The following is a 22,374-nucleotide window of genomic DNA, read 5'->3' as shown; positions in this document are numbered from 1 at the left end:
TAACGAAGGAACAACTTTAATCCCGTTGCGTTCGTCCGCGCTAAATTATCTCGTGTTTTCCGAGATTCCCTCGACTGGCACCGCGCTCCCTTTGGGATACGACTGTAATTTTAAGATCCGTTGAAATATTAAGGAAACGAAAACTCTGTTGGCCCGACTTGTCCGCCAAGAATTCAACAATAATACGTCGTCGAAGTTAATTCTATTATCGGATTATTTTCCTCCAAGTTCTATCGAATGTAATTTTTTATTTAATTTCGGAATTCATATCTTACTGCGTTTTTCTACTGTCGTCACTGTCAACTGATTATACGCTTGTCGTTGGTGAATTAAGAAATAGAAAAATAATTCCACGCGGTGAAATTAATATTATGAGAAAATTGTGTTGTTTGCGGCAATTATGAACGTATTTCCGTGATCACGTGGAGTCTTAGACAGCTCGATATTTATAGCATCTCCGATATTATCTTCTAAGCGGATCAATTCTGCTATTGTTTGTTATTGCCAGGAGACGGAGTTCTTAAATGAGAAGAGATTCTTTTTATAAAGAAAATTCTTTTAAGAAGCGAGGGCGTAAGAAGCGAAGACTCCGAAAGATCTTCACTAAGATGTCACAAGGACGTTTCGTTCCAGAATTAAAAATGCTAAACCTTACCTAATCGAAATCTAACTAAATCTTCAAAGAGCCTTCGTTTCTCAAATGCAAATTAACATCCTAAATCTTTTTCATACCATTACGAACAAACATAAAAAAGATCCTCTTTGGTTAATACATATCTCCTTATCAGTCTATTAACATGTGATGCGACTAATTTCAATAAAATGTTATCGTCGAGTTACGTGTATTTATTGGATGTACACCGTCGCAGACTTTATGAGCCATCACAAAATATTATTCCTATAAATCTACGAAATTTACAGAATAACTTTCCCCTTACCCTGTACTCTGCTCTATATCACGAAGAAATGCAGTATTAAAAATCACTATAAAAAATTCAATCTTAATAAATTTCACTCGAGTATAGTAAGATATATTGTACTACGATCCTCGGAAATATACTAAAACACGGCATCGCGTCTTTCTGTAATTTCCAATATTTTTTATGTTTTAACAAACGTATGAAATACACGTTATAAAAAATATTGCAAAGGTTGGAAGAAAATTAACACGCAGAATGATTCGACTCACCATGGATCCCGAGGGTCAGGCAGTGTTCTATGAACGGAAATCAGGTCGCTAACGTACTGATTGAACGCGTTGTTTAGCCACCCGTCGTCGACGAGTTTTTTAGTTTCGGCAGTCAAATTCGTTGGCAAAATTACGGGTCTTCCCATCTCTCCAGGAGCGCTCGGATCTTGTTCCCGGGGAGCAACAAGCACACCGCCGCCTGAAAAACAAAGAAAACACGGTAAAATATTAATTCAGCAAATAATTTTTTCCCGTTAGCGAGATGAGAACGAACTGCAGAGTAAAATGTTTGTACTTTTAAGAATTTTCTAAAAATTCCGACGACGTACTTCTTTTGGAAAACCTTGAACTCCCATAAGCCTAGAGGAGGAAGTTTTATCTTACAAATTTTGAAATTAATACTGATTTGTTCTGCGTGGCTTTCGTGTGAAATTGTAATACCAGCTCTTGCAGATTCATGTTCTAAATGAGACTAATAACTCTGCGAGTAGTAATAATTCCGAAACTTGTCTGCAGCTCATTAACAAGATAAATTAATTCGTCCATTTCAGACAGCGTTCTCGGCATGAAATTTCTACCTCGATATGGGGAAAGTGTCGCTAGTCAATTAATGAGAGAAATTACTTAAACTTTCCTTGCACATTGAAATCCAAATTTTACGCTGGAAAATCACACGTATCGCAACGTATCTGTTATTTGATACAATACGATGATACACAATCACGTGATTCGTTAATATCTTCAAGGAGACGGTCGATGCCAATGAAAATAATCAAAGACAATGGATATATCAAGAACGCAACCAATAAAACTACGATACAACGAAACAACCCTTAACGCCCTTAAATATATAAACATATTTATTCCTCAAAAGAAAAGAAAAAATATGTGGTTGATACTTATCCCAGTACTAGCTCGGCTCGTTCGCGTCGCGTTCACCCATCGATTCCGAAACGAAATCATCCCCCAGGCGCAATTTCCAGTTCGCGCGAGCAGCGACACACGGCAAACGAAGGAAATACAAAAACGAGAGCAAAGGGGGTGGTCGATGCAGAAACGAGGGTAAGAAACGGAAGACGGTGTGAATTGAATTTTCAGAACGTATCTCGAGTCCGTGGCTGTCTCTTTCCCTAAGAGCTTTCCGGCACAAACTCGACTTTTATTTTTCTGCGTCATATTGGCAGCCAGGGCATCGGTAAAATGGCGGCAGTGCGGGGCTCGAGAGTTCACCCAGTTTCTCCTCGCGCCGCCTTGCCCTCGTCCTGGAAATAATTTCATCCTGGCCGAGCGAGCCAGGCCCCGGTGTGCGCGATGCGGCAATAAAGAGCACGACAAATTGCTTTAGAGCGGCGTGCAGGCCGCTACGAACTTCGCCGCAGTGAAACTACCCTCGTGCATCAACCTCCCTCCCATCTTTTCCTTCGGCTCTCTTTCGAAATTCCGGTTGCAACCTTTTGTACGTCGGCCGTTCTTTGTTCCGACTGAATGCCGCCAAGGGACCCAGAAAAGATACAGCTCTTTTTATCCTCGAGTTATATTTGCGACGATAATTTCACGACGCAAGGAGGTAATACTAGCCAGACGGAGTTTGGTACGGATAACGGTGGATGGAGGATTCGATAGAAGACAGAAGGTGTCTAGGAAGAAAATAAGTATGTTTAAATAGGATTGAAGGTAGAAAGGCGAGGAAGAAGGAGTGAAATTGCGAAGAGAAGGTTTGAGACACGACAGGAACAGGAATTATGCGTGTACGAATTTGGACGCTATGCATTGCCAAGCCTATACGAAGATAAAGAGAAGATTCGTAATAGCAGAGGAATACACGATATTAGACATTGAAAACGAAGAATTGACGGAGGAACTGTAGAATCGAGCGAAAGAGTGCGCGTTCGGTCAGGAATTGTAGCCAATTTTGTTCATCATCGTGATGCGCAATTGAAGGAGATAGAACCGATAGATATTTACGCACTAGTGGTATGTGTATGACGCTATCTTATGACGAGTATGACGATACTTGAAGTAGAAGAATTGAATTGAAGACGATACGAGTATGGCGACGCGTGAAGAGATTTACAGAGAGACAGCGATTTAACTGGACTCTTCCGAGGTATGATTGAATTTCTACTGAGGTACGATCGGAATTCTCCGAGGTATGACTGAGATTCTCCGAGGTACGATTGAGATTCAGCCGAAAATGCGCTATTTCAGTATTCTTAATACCTTGTATCTTCCTTTTCATCGCGCGTTGTAGTCTTGGAAGGCGACCGAGGTGCAGTGCTACCCGGGGATGTGCGTCGAGGTGGTGGAACGCACACCCCTGTGGAATGTTCGAGAGGGCGCGAGTGGTGTCGCGGAAACACGTAGTTTGAGACACGTAGAAGAGAAGTTAAGAACACGCGTTATTCCAACTCCATTAAATGTTCGCGTTAAATTACTCTGAGTGGGCAGCACTAACATTCGTAACGTTAAAATTCCATTTCTGAAAAATAGCGAGTGAGTCGATCGTGGCGTAAACCTGACCCGACGGAACCTTCCGTATATGGCGTTATAACACTCAACAGGAATCTGAAGGTTTCAAATTCCTCGCCCAACATTCCTCTCCTAAACCAAACCCTGACCTCCGTTTCCACTCCATTAAACCCTTTATTTTTCGCTGACCGCGCGCACCGAATTTCTCCTCTCATCTCAAAATAATAAATAAATAAATCTCTGTTTCATCCCATTTTTGCATAAACAAGCGATTAATTACCCTGTTCCGGGCCGGCTTGAACCTTTGCCTTGGGCTGCGCGTTGAACGGCGTCTCTTTCCTGAGAGCCGCTGCTGCCGGTACGAAACCATTGGCCATTTGAGGCGCCGCGACGCCGGACGGTGCCAAGCCTTGTACAGCCGCGTTGGCACGGTCCTCCGTGTACAGGAGGAAGCACACGGTGACCCAGACAGCCGTAGCTAGAATGGCCACTTTCAACCACAGGGATCTCCTCCTGGGGAAACCCATGCTTGACTCTCAGCCTATGGACCTGGGCCTGTTTAGTATCCACAGCTCTTCTTCACCTGCTATACCTTCGTTGTTCGAGCACGGTTCGATTAAAGATCGCTGTTCAGCCGGCTCGAGAGGTCGCGTTACCTCAGCAACATCCTCTCACTCTGTTCTATCTTGTCTTTTTTCAAGTTTTCTTGCTTACGAAGAGCAGGGATAGTTTCTTCGGACAGGTCGGTTTAATTGTTTGTTAATTCGGTGTAAGGTTTATAGGAAGGTTTAATTAAGACAGAATACGATGAAGGGTTTCGTCGATCACGCTCCATCGACATTTGATATGCCTTGAACGAGGCAGAATCATCGCTGAGCCTCCATCTTGCTTTGATATGCTTTGTTAGTTTGGTCGATGTTTGTGGTCGTTCGATAGAGACGATATGAGTTGATATGTATGTTCTCTGGTTGAATTCCTTCGGATATCACCGCATAGTTTCACCTGAAACATAAAATAACAATTAGGCGATTAGTGGGATATTCGAAAGATTTAGGTTCGATTTGAAATATAGTTTAGACGTGAATATTTGTTATAAATGGTTCCGGATTATTCAGAGGAAACATTAATTCCATAGTTGTTATTCGGTGAAACTAGTGTGAAAACTGAAATATCGATTTCTCTGCGTGCAGTGAAACAGGAACGTATTAGGTCAGACATCTTAAGGAGGAAGCCGAGGCGGCGGTAATGGAATAGGAAACATGTTTGGCAAATAAAATAGTCTAGCAAAGAATAAAACACGATTCCGAGAAAGAACTGGGTATTTTGCTCGGCTCAACTTCCTGTTTTCCTGTGTTATTTAGTAATCGATTCCCTCTACAATTATCGGCCTTTCGTTACCCTGCCTTCATTTAACGTGGGAAACCTTAAAGAGACGTTCTATCACGCAATTGTTCGCGTTTTCTCGCTACGTGTAAAATAGAATAATGCTATGAATAATCTTGATTAAATCGGAGAAAGTGAAAGATACGTATCTCTTTGAAAATTAGATCGTTTAACAAATTTTTCTTTGCTCACGATGCAATACGAATAAAACATCGTTCGGAAAGGAGATTGTACCGACAATTAAAAAATTATTTCCGCTGTTTTAATTAAATACCGCCAATGAGCAAATCTCATCGACCTGAACAACTATTTAAGTTTTTATATTTAATTGGAAGATAATTTACCGACAAGGTGAAATCCAATTTTAGTGTAAATTTCAATGATTTCTCACTTCGTACTTTCTGCAAATTCGATAAGCGATTTAACAGTGACGCGTCGTTAAAATAGCAAGTTTCAAGGGATTGATAAAGTATCCTCGAAACAGGGTTACGCAGTGGAACACGATAAGAAGTACAAACTCGATTAATCAGTCGTCTCACGTTGAAACTTTTATTAATTCAGTTAAAATCTGGCTGATGGAGAAACTTGCTTCCTTACGAACTTTCGACCTTAATTAACGCAAAAATCAGCAATTTGTATTTTCGAGGCTCGCGAAGGGACGAGATAGGGTTGACGACAGATTAGAAAGGCTTAATAGAACGTCTCGCATCGAAGAAGATTTACGACGACAAAATCGTGAACGCCACGAAATATTTACTAAAGACATATTTGCGGTGTAGTAAAGCAACGTGTGGGAGGAGATACACCCATAAATTAACTTACTCGAAGTAATTGAGTAATACATCACCCGGCCGGGATTTCATTAACCAAAGTAAATCATCCAAGGAAATTTCGTTTGCGGTGAAACTTTTGATTATACTATGGCAACAGGCGTTTGAGGGTATACCAATTCAGCTTAACGAATTTAATTAATCAACAACAAAGCTTGAAAACGCTCTTCAAACGATTCTCTCGCACGAGAAAGGTACAACAGTGTTACGACATTCTTCTATATATAATTGGCAGAAAGGTATCAGAATATTTACTAACGTTTAGTATACACCCTTTTAATTTCTATGTACTTTATCATAAATATATTATTTCGTTAACATAATTAAAATATTAAACAAGGTGAAGTTCGATAGAATTTTCCAATCAGTGGAATAAATTGATATCTTAATACTTGTGGTTGACGGAGTAGGTTAATTTTCCGATTGGATAGCTCAGAAATTGTTTTTCGATTCGATTAATTATTCAGTGCTACTTCTAACCTTTAATTGATTTAATTATTTAATTTATTTTAATCTATATATTTACTTTTTACTCTATTTTAGTATTATTAAATAATTACCATCGTTTAAGTTTTCAATAGCTAACCACGCCGATTCAAGTTTCTATTATGTAATTATTTTCTATCTGCTACATAAGCTAGCAACGGGGTTTCTAAATAAATCTTCGTTCCTAAATAAAAATAGAAATTCGTTCCCGAGTTCTATTTGGAATCACCCAATTGCATCCTAATACGATCGTTGATCGATCGGTGTTCCAAGTCATACGATTCGATTTGAATCATAAATAGACTTCTGACTTATTCCATCGATCCATTAATATCGAATATTGGAGGCGATAGAAGACGATAATACGCTCGCAGGCTCGTCTAAACCTAAACGAAATCCAGCGGAAGGGCGTGTAAGCCCCAGGCGATTCCACCTTGGTGGAACGAAATTGTTTCATTCCGCGGCTCGTTACGCGGATAATACGCGACTAGTCGCGTCGGCAATGAGATTAAATTCCGCTTCATAGGGTGCCCGAGAGACGGGCAATTTTGTTGGCGTATTTCAATTAAACAAGCCCGGGTGATCACACGACTGAATTACGAATTTCTCGGCGACGACGCAACTCGCGTCCCACGAGCGGATGCGCGCGAATCCTGATGCACCTACGAATACAGTGTCGTGTTAACAAGGTTTTGCAAGTTTAACGCGTATCAGATGCGTGTCGCGGGCGAAATCGCGCGATAATTTTCCGATCAGGATCCAGATCGTTCTTGAAGTATCTTGCAAAACCATCGGACGAGTTCCGAGAGGATTTCAAAGAAGCGAAGATTAAAAGTTTCGTGGAAAACAACGTTTTGTTTATCAAAGTATTATTTATCGATAAAGTATAACGAGATTTGTTCGTTACGATATATTGATTTCATAATTTTAGGATATCTGGAATATTTGTTTAAATATATAATATTTCTTCGATCACCGAAATACCGCGAAAATGATCGATCGTGAAAATGGACGGATATCATAATTAATCATAATAGTATATTCCTTTGTGCTGTGAAATGTGGTCGTTTTATCGAAATCCATGACATTTCCCCGAGGAATTTAATTAGTTTGAATGATCACGTACGAATGACGACAATTTGGTTTTCATTTTGACATTGCACGCGAATGTTTCGATCTTTCGTGTAAACTTTAATACTCGTAGTAGTCCTTTTATCTTGCATTCCTTCTTCTCGTCGCTTTTTACACAAGCAAATGTACGTAATAGAAAAATTACGTAGTATCGACGAATTTCATCGTATTTCGTGCAAATGGAACACATTGTATTTCGCGTGTTGAACATAATAGCATGCGACGTTTAATTAGAACGGGACGATAGAAAAGCGTGTTCTGCCTTCAGCGGATCCCTCTAATCGATACGTGATTTAGCGTTCGCATGTGAAATATTAGAATAGCAGCCTGACCTACTTTAACCGTCTATGAGACATAGGAGAACATGGTTACAATGAGCTTACACGATTCCGCGTTATACGACAAGGAGTAATAAATCCTCTTTAAACGAGCATTATATCCGACTGATGGTTCCTGCATATTTGACGTCGATACCGTGTTTATGAATTTTTACACGCAAATAGTCTTAACATCAAAAATTAATACCAAAAATTTTGAAAAAATTTGGTTTGGTAGTTCTGACATTGAACCTTGCTCCATTTTGTAATCGCTCGTTATTAAAATCAGAAATTATAATTAAACATCTAGTAGATCGTAACTTCTTCTACCGAAAAAACAGAAAGACAAGAATGGATAGATTCTTCTAATGGAAAGATTTATCTGCTTATTGAAATAACATTAACATATTAATTAATAGATCACAGAAAGTAAGTATCCGTGAAGCGAACAAGAATCACGACCAACTTGTTGCAAATAAAAAATAGATGTCGGCAATATTAATGAAATTTCCTTTCCTTGTATAAATTTTCCAATCGCGACGATATTCTTCCGTGTTGTAAATCGATTACTTTCCAAAGAATCGTCGGCGAGATACTGGCCTGAAGAGCAATTTCGGCGGAGAGTAATCATTTCCTTTCTCTGTTCTCAAACTCACTGCCGCGGTTACGCAGCCCTGCTGAGAGACAGGGAGACGCGTATCGCGACACGAATCAGAATTGTTCGCGATAAGCGGCCGTGTTTGCGGCTCGCCGGGAAAACTTTCGCGGTGCACGCAATCTCGGAAATTGTCTGAAGTCGTTGTAGTCGTCGACCGACTATATCGTATCGGGGGATCGAGCGCAGAATTCGAGATAGTTACACACGACGGGACGATGAAAGTGAGGTCTGAGAGGAGCGGTGAAAAGGAAAGATCCTGGAAGCGAAAAGCTTCGCAAGAAAGCTCGCTTCGAGCCGCCGCTATATGCGTGTGCACGTTCGATGCGGTTGCAAGGATTTGCGAAAAGGCAATGGGCGCCTTCTCGATGTATCTGGATGACCGGGTGAACGAAGACAGGTTGAATATGTTTGTGGAAGTCTAGGCGTGATTGTTGCTGCTTTACTGCTAGAATATGTACAGAGAATTCCTTTGGAGATGGAAATATGACGAAGAGCAGGAAATTGGCAGGAGCTTTTTTATAGAAAAAAATCTGCCGCTATACAGCGTGCAATTGTATACAGTGGCTAGAAAAAGTATTTGTACGCTATATTCGTTTGTAGAAGGTAATACGTAACTGATAGTACAGTTGCGTACAGAGTGATCGTAGGTGAAAAAATAAATGGAAAATTTCTGAGGAAATCGAGTTTGAAAATTTATCGAGTATGTTTAAACTTGGCTAAGTAAGTTATACGTGTAAGAATAAATCGCGAATGTAAAATAAAATTTGTTCGTTTAAGGCGTCATTTTCTAGGAAATAAAGTTTGAAAACATTTAGTTAAGAACTGGCCTAATAATAATAAAATTTATTTTGCTAAATAAAGCATCTTGCGAAAAGCGTTTATTCTATATTTACTCTTGTTCGGCCCGAAATTAGCCAACTTTGGGTATATTAATATATCATTTTTCCTCGTACGTTCTCCCCATACCCAGTACGTTCGAGTAGAATTAAAGATATCGCTACCACGTGTCTCAGTAGCAGATCGTTACATTTAGATTTCGAAGGTTCAGTAAAAGATGATTAAGTAGCAACGTTAACTATTTTCGAGCAAATGTATCATAATGGAACTTGTGCGTGATGCAAGGCAGGTAATTCCTGACGTATCAACGATGTTGGTTTACATCAGACTATGGTATTACCATTAGATTTATAGTAGGCAATTTAGAACATCTCACGATATTAAGTTGTAATCTTCATTACACGTATATTACTCTTACTCTATCTCAGAACAAAGTCTTTTCCAACTATATTTCTTTAACGGCGCCCAAAACACACGAGATGCATACACACAGTGGAAATTCACTTACTCCCTTTCTTTCACAAACACACATCAATATCCTCTTCTATCGCAAACCCAGAGACTTCACGAACTTCAGAAAACTCAAGAAACGCCACGTACCGAGGGACCATTATCCACGGCGTATTTCCAGCCAGTCAAAAGAAAACAATTTCTATCCAGTTACATCGATCGAGGATTTTCCTCGAGCCGTCCACGTGGAAAAACCCTTCCTCTCTTTCTTTCTCAGACGCGTGAAGTGTCGTCGATGGTAACGGCCACTAAAAACCGAACGAACCACTTCGCCACGTACGTTTCTGGCAGTCGTTCGTTCGTTCTAACAGACACTTTTCCCTCCTTGGCAGACACGTGTGGCTACTCCAGACACAACGGTTCCCTCCGTTTTACCGGAAAATGGGGGTGTCGCAGCCGTGAACGAAGGAACGAGGTGGCTTGCGACGAGAAATCGTTCCGTCCGATTGTTGACAATATAATAATCCCACGGTTGGAGACCAATCGTTTGCACTTCGATCCGTTGCCATTGTGTTCGCCGATATATACGTTGGATACTTGGCCGATTCTTCACAAATTGAGCTTTATCGATGGAATTTTGACCAAACGAACCGAATAAACGCGCTAGCGATGCCGAGGACGAAACGTTTATCGTCGTTGGATACAGTTTGTGGTCGATATTGGCTTAGTTTCAAGAAATACAGATCTTTTTGAGGTATACAGTTTGAAAAATCTTGGATGGGAATTCTTGTCTTTTTTTAGAACCTTAGGTTTTTTCCACAAGAAACTGAAACATCTTCGTGAGTTTATGCGATTTCGAGTCTAGGAGAGTTTGTAAGAATCTTGATCTATGGAATTTGAATTTTTGGACGACAATTTTTGAACTATCGGATTCCTGTGCATTTCTAACACTTTACATTTGTATACTCGACAATTTCAATAAATTTATAGCGCGATATTTAATCGGTTAAGCCTAAAATTAACGGCATGTGAATATTATTATCGCATTTTGTTATTAAGTTAATTGTAAACGGCACGATTATAATAATTTACGCGTATGTAACGGGGAATACATGGGAGTGATAGCAATTAATTATTTGTAATGGAGGTAACGTTGACTGCTCTGTTTTTGTGCTTGAAGTTAATCGCGTGTAAATTGAAATGTACGCGATTATGTGATAAAGTTACTCGTAGGTTAATTTTCAATCACATAACTATTCATTTATTTAATATCCTATAGCAACAGAATCGAAATTACCTATTTCGAACGACCGTACTACGCGTATTATCGCACCATATTAAATATCATATTTCATTTTCAGAGCATTAGACTCTAATCAGCCTGTTATCCTACTGGCAAAGTCTTATATCGAGAGTTGCAAAACTGCTCGATTTCAAAATCGTATTACCGATCGAAATAATATCAAATTATTTTCAACGCTTGAAAACTCGATGCTTCGAAAATTCAAAGTTCAAATTCTACGTTCGATAAAATTCTATCGCATTGTCATTGAATAAATGTCCGAGATTGGGAATTCGACCAAGAGTATAGTCACCTAAAATCTTCGGTGAACCGAATGTGTGAAATTAGGTCGTTTCTCACCCTCGCAACAAAATAATCAGTTCTACAATCTCTATTTCCATAAGCCTGTATTTCACGACAATTGTCAGCATTTCTCTCCACCGTTTCGCATAGATCCGTGTACACACCTCCTGGCGAGCCGCAACTTTAGGAACTGCATCGAATCGATCCTGTTAACCGCCTTTCCTTGTAAACACCGACAACCGGTTCCTGGCTGGTGAACCAGTCACGCGAAGAAAAGGATTTTCACCGGTGAATTTCCAGAACGGCAAGCGTGAGATTACATTTTCGAAAGTTTGTATTTCCAGCTTTTTATTCTATTTCGCTCTTTCCTATCCCTTTTATTGCCGCAGTCCCTTCCATGTTTCGCTAGGTTACTTTGCACCGCCACACCCAGGATAACATCTCGGTCGCGTGTCCCTGTTTATTCGCCTTCCACTTTCAACAAGGGATTTTCAACCCTTGTTAAAGCCACGCTGTAATGGACAGACACACTTGCCGTCTTCGAGAGCTTCCATTTCGAAACGCCACAATGTTCTCGATTCTAGCTGGTATCGATATCGCAGCGAATGCCAGGAATCGAGATATTTTCGAATTTACAGGTAGTTTCGTTGCCGAGTAAGTCGGAGAGGGAAGTTCGATCTGGAAATTTGTTCGATGGTATGCCGTGTGCTACTCTTTCCAAGCCTCCGCGCTCTAAGAAGTTTTTGATACGTATGGCAAAGCTGTTATATATTCTTACAGAGAAACTTTCGCTTTGAAAGTTTTACTTCTTCAAAGGTAACGTCCTATTCCTGCCCATCTTTTATCGACAGAGACAAAACTGAATAATAATTTTCACACCAACGGTTATTACGACATGTAGAGATGCAAATTGCACTCGCAATGGAGTTGCACGCTTTCGGTTGTGATGCAAATTAACTGTGTCGTCGTACTGGCGTGAATGAAGTTATGGTTCGTGTTACGACACCAGCGTAAAAGGTTAAGTGGTCAGAAGAGAAATTGAAAAACTACCGTCAGAAATATAAAACGACCGTAAGTCAAACATGACAAGATAACAATAACCACAAAATATTCTTCTCCGTTTTCCTTCGACCATTTCCCCTCTTTAAACGTACTTTCTCTGTGCCAGACAGCTATTTCTTAAAAAGAAGAAAAAGAAAAAAAAAAAAAAAAGAATCTCGAGCAACGTTGCCGCAGAAGCGTATCCAGCTCCCGAAATGAAACGTTCGCGGTGCAATTGCGAGTTTCCCAAACTTGAAATCCTGTCGGTTGGAAACGCGAGACATTCTCGCGAGAACGGAACACGGGGCAATCGAACGAAGCGGTCCGAGTCGCTAAGAAAATAAGTCGATGCTGGCTTCGGCAGGCTGAGCACGAGAAGAGAAAGAAAGGGCAAAGAAAGTCGTGGGAAGAGACAAGCGTAGGAAAGAAAAAACAAAGCGAAACGAAAGATTTCGAATCTGCATGAGACTCGGTGTAAGGCAGATTGGAAAAACAATCGGGAACGTTCGAGAGGGAAGCGCTAAAACGCGCGTGCAACAGCTCCGACAGTAGTCGAGAGAGAGAGAGAGAGAGAATGAAAGTATATCGAGACTTTTCTTTTACTTTGGATAGGAAAAGAGAGAGACGAGTGACTCGTCTCTTTATTCGTAGCTCGTGCCTTAAGCCTCCTCTTTGTACCCTGTGTTTCTCTTCTGTTTCCGTTTCTGCTCCCTAATTTGAGGAAAGTTCGCGAAACGAAACGAGGGTCAATATTGTTCTTTTTACACGCGTGCTAAAAGTTTCCTTCCTCCCTTTCGCTTCCTGGTTCCAGGGCGAACAAGAGATGGCCACTTGTGTCCCTTCTTTCGAATAATGGAGTTAACGAGCGTGAATGTTTTCGCCGAGACTTCGCGACGCTTTTTATCGTCAATTTCCTTCTTTCGACGAGTATTTTATATACGAGTAATTTCTGGTAACGGGGTGATTCTTTGTCCTCTTTTTTTTTTTTTTTTTTGTTTTGTAGGCTAGTTCTTCACACCGAACATGACTATTTCGAAAAAACACTTTTTTAAAGATTCGATGGCACAGGTAGACACAGAAATGAAAACGAACGATACAATTCCAACTTTGAGGAATATCGGTATATATGGCTATACGTGTCGCATTCAGGTTTTTCGTTTTTTTTGTTTCAGAGGTCACGTACGTAATCCTTTCTTTTTTGTTTTGTTTTAGTTTCCTTCTCAAATGATTTTTTACGCTTGTTTCACGTCATTTCTAAATTTGTGTTAAATAAAGTAGGAATAAAAAAAGAGCAGATTATTTTTAGTTTTAAAAGTTTCATTCGCCAAAAAAATTATTACGAGTACTTTCTAATAGCGAAACATGGAATATATTTGAACTTCTGATATTTCCAAAATTCTACATTGCAGAAGTAATACGTGTTTTGAAGATAAAATTGATCGTGTTTAAAAATATCGCGGGACAAAACTTTTTCAAATAAAACACGAAAATAAAATGTGTTTTATTTACTTTACAGCTACGCAGGGTGAAAAGCGTCAGACTTGTGCAAACAATCGGGAATTCGTTGGAATATTTATTTAAATTCTGAGTAGTTCACGATCGAATGATTTTCGTGTTAAATATTTGCCACTCTACTATCGACACTAAACTTAATTGCTTGGTGTGTTATATTTATTCTGTTAAAAATACGAATGTTTTAGTACGTATTTGCATTCGGTGGCATTATTTTATCAGTCAATCCGTTTCTATTACGATCTAATTGTTATAAATCCTCGATATATGAAACACATTTCCATAAATACGGAATTTTTCATTCAACTTTCATTAAATTACCCGTATACTACCGATTAACGATTTTATTAAACGCACGTTCATAACTTTGCAGATTGCAAAGAACGAGAACGATCGTTTTGCTGTTTCTTACCGCGTACTTTATGCAAACATGATCCATGGTCCTACAGAGAAAGAGAGAAAAAGAGACGAAATAAAATAGGCAGCTGCGTAAAGTTTCGCTTCGAAAATGGAAACTTGATTAACGAAGAGTTATCGAACGCTATTTGTTCCTATCGGAATGTTCTAGCGTGAAAACTATGGTCTCTTGAGCTTTCGGAAAAATAAAAAAAAATCAGATGAAACGAAATTGTAACAGCTACGCTTTGAAAACATTCATTTAGATCTCGTTGAATTCGAAGCTTTTTTTAACGTAAATTTAGGAAACTGGCCGTATGACCACTGCTCGGACATATTTTCTAATTAAACGCTTTCGAAAGGATGAGAAATATTCAACATGGATACTATTTCGAAATTATGTGCGTTTCAATTTCAGGAATATTTACGGTACTTTATGAAATAAAGGAATTTTTACATACGTAAGAAATAACATTTCAGTGTCTCGTTTTGACGAGTGTATAAAAAATTCATGAATCATCGCGACTGTCATTTTCATATTCCGATGTTCGTTTAACGATGCAAAAGACTTTCTATGTTCGTCGACTGCATGAAATTGCGTCATCGAATCAGTGAGAGTTTTAACGATGACTAATCTCGGATGACACTGACCGATTAATATCAAAGTTGCGTTAATTCATCATTTCGTTCGTAATTATTTTTCAATAAATTTACATGATCGTCATAGCAATCTTTAAAATGTATATTTCATAAACATTACTGATAATTATTACCTTATATTAATATTAATTACACATTATATCGCATATAACATTATCACGAAATTAATGACCAATAATAATATTAAAATTTTCATTCCGCTTTCAAAAGCTTGATATCGAATCAAGGGAAATTAATTCAGTGCGATAATTGATCTAAAATATTCAAATACATCTCCTAAATGTAATATCAATTTTACAAAAGTTATTATTATATCCATTTGACGTATAATTATTCGCTTTACTAATGCCACGTATGTCGATGTCGTGTACGTTTTATTATTAAAATATTATCCTGGAAAAATTAAACTTCTTGCCATTTGTCAAAAAGAATACAAACCTTCTGGTAAATTTACGTGGTTCCGGAATCACTGTACAGACCGTAATCCCGAACACCCTGAATAAATTGCAAAAGAAAGATAATACGAGTTGGTTTGACCATTTTTGCATATTGAAATTTATACACGGCGCGGTAAACTTTATTCGAACGATATGTAAATGGCAATATGTTTCGTTTCTCTGGACTCCGCAGATAGATTTCGTTCTGGTCTCGTTTATTTCCTATTAAATGAATTTAATTCACGTTAGGTAACCGTATAACTGAAGTAATTTCATTGCTTCGGCATCGTTAACAAACACGAATTAATAATCGTAGCCGTTCTCTCTTACGTTCGGTCGATTTTAACCAAATAAAATAATACACAAATCGATGCATTATGTTCATGAAATAACGCGTCAAACGATAATAAAAACCTGACGTGATTTAATTCCAAGCAATTCTGCCCGTGTCTGACTACAACGATATTCTTCTGTCAACCCGTTTATATTTCGATTCGTATCAAAAACACATACGTACATACTATTTATACGCAAATTTTCAAAGACTGCATCCTCATGAAAACGCAGAACATATTTTCAAAGGGTGTTCATTCTCGTTCGATTCACAAATAAATTTTACAAGTCTTACGAGTCATATTGCCGCTAATATTAAAAATTATTTGAAAATACCCAAGTTTCTTCCTCGTAGAAGCTGAACCGGTAGTTTCGAAAAGATTTCGTCAAACTGTAATTACATTTTTTAGTTCAGCTTAGATTTTCCATTTATATCGAAAACGACTGTCTTCGAACATCTGAGAAATTTTTGAAAATTCAGTGTGTACTTATAGAAGCGCAGGGAGTGTTCAAAGTGTCGTTCGATTAAAGTATTATTTAGAAATTCGAAAGCTTTGTACGATCCTTCATATGGTCGGAACACGTTTCCTCTATCCTTCGTACGGTAATGAATTTTTAATTTAGAGCTACGTATTTTTTTTCTTTCTCTTTCCTTTTTTATTCTTCTTTGCAATATACTGCGACCAGGCTAACTTCGTATCCTCCTCGGCTAAAAACGAGCAGCCATTTAATCAACTTTCGCGACGCTCGTACGATTTTGCTTTGCCTTTCGAAATCGCGCCTCCTTTTACCTGGACCTGTCTGCACACGTATAGAACGTAATTCGTAATAAAAAAAGCAAATTGCTGCGGAGAATTTCTGCCCTTTCGCATGTACAAAGGGACACGATCTCGTCCCCGTTCATTTTGCCAATATTCAATCGCTTTCTCGACTAATAAAATCGCTATTTCGCTTTTCTACCGGTTCCTTCGTTTTATTAGAGATATTGTAATGTAAGAAGATCAAAGAATACTCATTCCAACAGCAATTCGTTCTTTTTTTTTTTTTTTTTTTTGTGGTTGCTTTTGCGTAGTTTGATCTTTGCATCGGTGTATCTGATAAATTAATTCTGAAATAGTTGTTATATCGATGCAATAAGGATTGAAATTCCTGTCCGGTGTTTGTATTGTACTTTTCGATAAATATGAAGTACGATATACTCGTTCTCTTTTTCCAAATTCTCTTTCTGCGTAAAGAACTCGTCACACAAATTTTTCATTTTGCAGAGAATATAAATATAGAAGCTAGAATCAGAAAATGATATTTCCTATATATCGAATATTTCAGTAAGAACTCAAACAATCAATTACACGAAATGTTAAAAGAAAATTCCTGCCACATTGAATGTGAAAGAGAAAAAGAAGAAAAAGCCAAAGCATTAAATTCTTTAATTTGTCTCCCTGTTTAAAACAACATTTCAGTTCTTCGTCGCGAAATTTCGCGATACTTCTCTATCCATTCGGGCTACTATCAGCAGGAGCAGCGATTCTTTCTTCGTTTACTAGCTGAAGCTCGAGATTTCGCGTTTGATGCACGCGGAAATGCTTCCGCGTGGCCTAAAAGGGACAACTGGTGTCTATATAATCGGGATGAGAACGGTTTTACGGTAATCTCGGGGAAATGTGGACATTAAACGCCCTCTCGGCGAGAATGAAGAACGGTGGCTCATATACCGACGGGCAATAAAGAGTTAACACGGTAACCGCTAATGGAATAATGGACACTCCAAGCGTGCACACAACCCTGGACCATCGCCAAATACGTACTTTCCTTCTACTATAAACGCCCGACTAACCTTTTTCCTTCCATCCCCTTTTCGTATAATTTCTAATTCCACTTGCACTCTTAGTTACACTGCAAATTTTCGTGTATGCGATGGTGGAAACTAGGATGTGATGTGTTTATGTTGGTTACTTAATTTAATGTTACGTAGTTTGTGAAATCCAGAGGGTTTACTATGATTATTCGTATCGATGACGTTGCTTGAGTTCAATCGTAGAATTAATAACGATCGATACACGAAGCTATTCGTTCGTATAGTTTTCAAAATCTTCAAATGAATTATTTGTTCGCCAGATGTTGCCAACCGCGGATCCTGGTTGAAAAAGATGAAAGTTAAGCAAATTTGACTCGTCTTGTATACGTGTTTCACTCGAACTCGCATACTTTCTTCGAATTATATAAACACCGAAAGCCCACAGCAAACGATAAACAGTGGCAAAATTGACAGAGTCGCGATTTTTATTCCTACTAGAAATCTTCGCTTCTGACATTTACATCGCTTTTCAACTTTCACGGATGTAAGTTATTTCAATCTTCCGCGTGTAAATGAACCGCGTTTCTTTCAAGCTCGATACCACGCAAGTAACGGTAACAAAAATTTCATTCCCGAAATATCCATTTCCGTTCGAAATCTAAACCAAAATTCGCGTTTTCTTTTTTCCGCGATTTATCGCTGACTGCCATCTGAGACGATATAATGCCGGAGAATTAAAATAACGTTTCATCAAGTCGGACAGCCGAGCGTGGCTGATTCCACGGCAAACGTTTGCCTATCGCGAGGGTCCTGATTTTAAGCGGGGGATCAAGAGGCTTGTGTGCGGAGCAACGCGGAAATTCCAGTGAAAATGGGCGTGCGTGAGAAATCACGTGCTTTAGGGTCATGGGTCACGAGGCCATCGACGAGAAGACTTTACTTGAATTTTAAGCTCCTTTGCCGACACGTACCGCCTTCGCTTCGGTCCCGAAAATTTCGACTTTGATGATTACGACTCTTTTGAGGAACGATGCACCCGGTTTTCGATTAGGCTGATACGACTGCGGTGAAACATGGCCTAGCTTAATTATTTTGATTGGCGATTACGAATAGGTTGGTTTCGGAACGAAGCTTTTGATCGACTCAAACGAGCTACCGATCGTGGTTTTATGTAGAGTTAGCAGGCTCGCAGAAATTGGGTTTCAATGGAGAATTATACGCGTACGCTTCAAGTTGGAATGTGCTTTTGAATGCTGTGCTAATGTTTATTTGAAGGCAGAATGAGCAGAATAGCTGAACCACTTATTCATCCCCGGTGGTATTTTGTTGGAAGTCACGGATAATTATATGGTTTTATTTAGCCTTCCAAGCGAGTCCATTGTCGATATCATATTTCTGAAAAGCTATTTCCAATATTCAAGAAGTTTTTTTTAATTTTCTCATCAAAGGTTTCATCAAAGCCTCTCCCTTAACACCAGTCAGCTGATTCGAAATCAATTACAAAACATTCCATAAACGTTGTCGTTGATTATGAAAATCGCCTAAGTGAAGTATCTAAAAAATAAAAAAAAAAAAAAAAAAGGAAAATGAGTTTATCACTTATTTTACGTTGCGTCCATTCACACAACAAGAGACCGAATGTAGCCATCCAAAGTGGTAGAAACCGAACAGTGGACTTGTGTTGGTCGTTGCATCGTTGCAACAGAATACAGTTTATGCGTTGAACGCGAAGCTTTAAATATCTCCAAATGAAAGATGTACGACTTGGGCCACTTTCGTGATTACCGGCACAAGTGTACAGAATTCTTCCACGTTTAGTAACAAGCTTTTACTCTGCCAGAAAATTTTTGCAGAAGTCGCTCTCCTCTAAAATATCTGCAACGCTGTGATGAAAAAATTAACGAATCAAACGTCGATCGTCAAGAATACCTCCGAAATTCAGGAATCAATTACCTCCTAACGAGTTTACCATCCTTTTAAACGCAAATCCTCCTCCAAACCAATCCTAGTCTCGTAATAAAAAATTAGCGAATCAAACATCGATCATCAAAAAGCCGTACGTCGAAAAGCCTCTACAAATTCCGCAATCAACGCGCGCGCCTCTGAAATCTCATTTACACGGTAACGGTCAGAGGGAAATCCCATGGAACGAGGTGGGCAAACATTGTGCCGTAACGAGCGAAATTAGCGGCGAGTAGACGCCGGAAAGGGAGAAACGGCGACTTCGACTTGGAAAGTTTCGCCAAGGTGCGACGACTGCTTCGCGAGAGGCGATGGAGAGCATCGCCGGGCTGTCTGCGGTCGCGACGATGACGACACGACGCGGTTAATCGAATCTTCACCCGCGGGACGATTCGAGCTCGATTTCACAGGCCGTCGACGCGAACCTCCTCCGAGAGACGACGCTAATGAATTTTCGTCGAATTAACGCCGCGCACCGTGGCGTGAACGCCGACTGGCAAAGGAGAGAACGTACACACGCGATGAAACGTGCCTTCATGGACGAAATTTCGCCTATCAAAGGATGCACCTGCTACATTTATTGGATCAGTGTAATTAACGCCATTTCCAACCTCGCGATATCGGTGGAAATTGGGAAATCAAGCGAGAACATTTGCGTTTTACTTCAGAATGCGCTTTCACATTGAACCGAGTGGTGGTTGTTTACCGACGTTTGTTTCGATCATATTACTAAAGAATAAAGCGAGAATGTGTCATGAAAATAAATTCAAGGCGCCGATGAACATTTTTAACCTTCGTGATTATTTTTCTAAGCCACTCGCCTTCAAATTTTCGTAGCTTAATTCCTCTCGCGTCTCATCCGATGTACCAGATGCAAACTATCGGAAGAAAAATAAGTTTCACCGCATGGATCACCGAAACAGTCACCGTTACTTAACTAATTGCAAGTCCTGCGCTGCTCAGGTTGGCAACTAAGTCCTGCGCCGTTCAGGCTGTCAACTAAGTCGGTGCGTCGCTCATGGTGGCAAATAAGCGAGTGCGGTTATTGTCAATACCGACCAATCCGCATTCCTTAGTTGCGAAACCATTAAAATGTACATAAAATACATTAGCGCAGATAAATACAATCGCAAAAATATATCTATACGTGTAGTGTTTGAAATATCGAGTGTCCGAAAAGATCGGGACAAAATTTATACTGCGTGTTAACGAGATCAAGTAAATTTATGCTCGAAAATGCTTTATCGTAGAGTGAGAAGTAGACTGCGGATATTTATGCAGTTTTGAGGAATTTAAGAATCCAAAAATCTACAGACTGCGTGTAATTATAGTTAGCATAGCTGCGATATTTAGTAAACGCAACAAATCTCTGTTTAGATTCCATTTCTTTAATTATTCATAAATATATATAATTTCACGAACATCCATAGCCTAGTTACAAGCATTGAAAGATTCCAGGGAAAGTTGTTCTTGGTTTGTGAAAATGAACAAAAGATCAACTTATTACTATTTCTACAGCAGCAGGAATATTCGAAAGATATATTCGAAATATAATATAATATAAAATATAATATTCGAAAAAGAAATTTCGAACATTTGTTGTAACTGTCGAAACGATTATTAAAAACTTCTGAACGCTTATAACTCTTCGATAAGGAGTTTTCGAGCATTTTATTTAGTCTGTATGAATATTAATTAGATACAAGTCTATTAAGTTTCGTACCGTTTAGTAATACTTTCATGAGACTAACAAAATGTTGATCCTATGAAAATGAAACGTAGAACCTCGTAAGAAAACCTCATTGGAAGATAAGATACGTGCAAATACTTTTTCTAGACACTGTACATTTATGGCAAATAATATAAATGGATCTACCAAAAGCATCGAACTTAAAGCACATCAGCCACCAAACTCACCCCATGAAAGTTCTTAGCCGGTAAAACCTTCGTCCATTTCTTAAAGCCTCAAACTCCAAGCACCCACTTTCAACCAATGATTCGCAATGGAATTGAAAAGCCTCGCCTCCCCACAGGCTTCTCACGGCGTTTCTTTTCCATCGGAGAGATCGTCGCGGTAATTTCGCGAACGTGACGCCGCGTCGAGGAGGGAACGAACGAGATACTCGATGCGAAACAAAATTGTGTTCCATGGGAAGAATTTGATAGCCACGACACCTGACGATCGGACGAAAAACACGAGGAATCGGGTAAGAATCGCGGTGGGACTGCTCGTCGTTGGCTCGACGTCAACCGTTTTGATTACTCGCGAGACAACCACGGTCCCAAACGTGATTCGAACGCGAAATCGAATTCGTCGAATTTACGACGGCTGTTTCGCTGTCGATCGTCGCTCGAATTTGCCTCGGCGATCGAAAAAAACGCATTGCATTCGATACCATCGCGAAATTAAACATTCTGTTCGTTCCATTAACTTGATTCTATCTCGTGTACCTTTTAATGTTTCATTCTGTTCGAACACGTTTAAAAGTAACAAGAAAAGTGTTAATCTAAAAGGAAACAGATGGATACTTACTAAAATTGTCGTAAAATGTAATTTATATACTTGCATACTATATATATTTTTCTTACTAATACTTTAAGATCTTTGAATTTTACATTTGATTATACGCGTACTTAAGGAGAGGTTGAGAACCACTACGATTCACCTTATCGCGAATCTCTTTCTGCAGAAAATTTTCAGAAATCTCCGATATACAACGGTAAACGAGAACGATAACGGCGTCAAGAAAACAAAGTAATTCTGATAACAGGGGCAAGACAGCGAAGTAGAACAAGCGAAAGTCAGTAAGCCTCTTATCTACTTTACATCCGTTCCAGTAATGAACTTTCTCGAGGAATTATCGCAATAATTATCGCAATAATTGTCGCAACAAAATATTATC

The 22,374-nt window shown here is 39.2% G+C and overlaps 1 protein-coding gene across 5 annotated transcripts in view; it reads right to left on the bottom strand.

Annotated features, from left to right (window-relative positions):
* Positions 1-22,374, bottom strand: part of Pgant9 (polypeptide N-acetylgalactosaminyltransferase 9) — a 294,438-nt gene that overhangs the window by 82,217 nt on the left and 189,847 nt on the right. For all 5 annotated transcript variants that reach the window (XM_072011612.1, XM_072011610.1, XM_072011607.1 and 2 more), the window contains 2 exons: positions 3,939-4,660; positions 1,190-1,388 (listed from right to left, as the gene is read on the bottom strand). In XM_072011612.1, coding sequence (XP_071867713.1) covers positions 1,190-1,388; positions 3,939-4,185 — 446 coding nt within the window. In that variant the 5' untranslated portion in view covers positions 4,186-4,660. The remainder of the gene's footprint in view (positions 1-1,189; positions 1,389-3,938; positions 4,661-22,374) is intronic.

The sequence above is a fragment of the Bombus fervidus genome, chromosome 10, assembly GCF_041682495.2.
Source record: "Bombus fervidus isolate BK054 chromosome 10, iyBomFerv1, whole genome shotgun sequence".
In the NCBI taxonomy this organism is placed as follows: Eukaryota; Metazoa; Arthropoda; class Insecta; order Hymenoptera; family Apidae; genus Bombus; species Bombus fervidus.
Note: the sequence above shows the minus strand (reverse complement) of the source record. Positions and strands in the feature narration are given on the sequence as shown.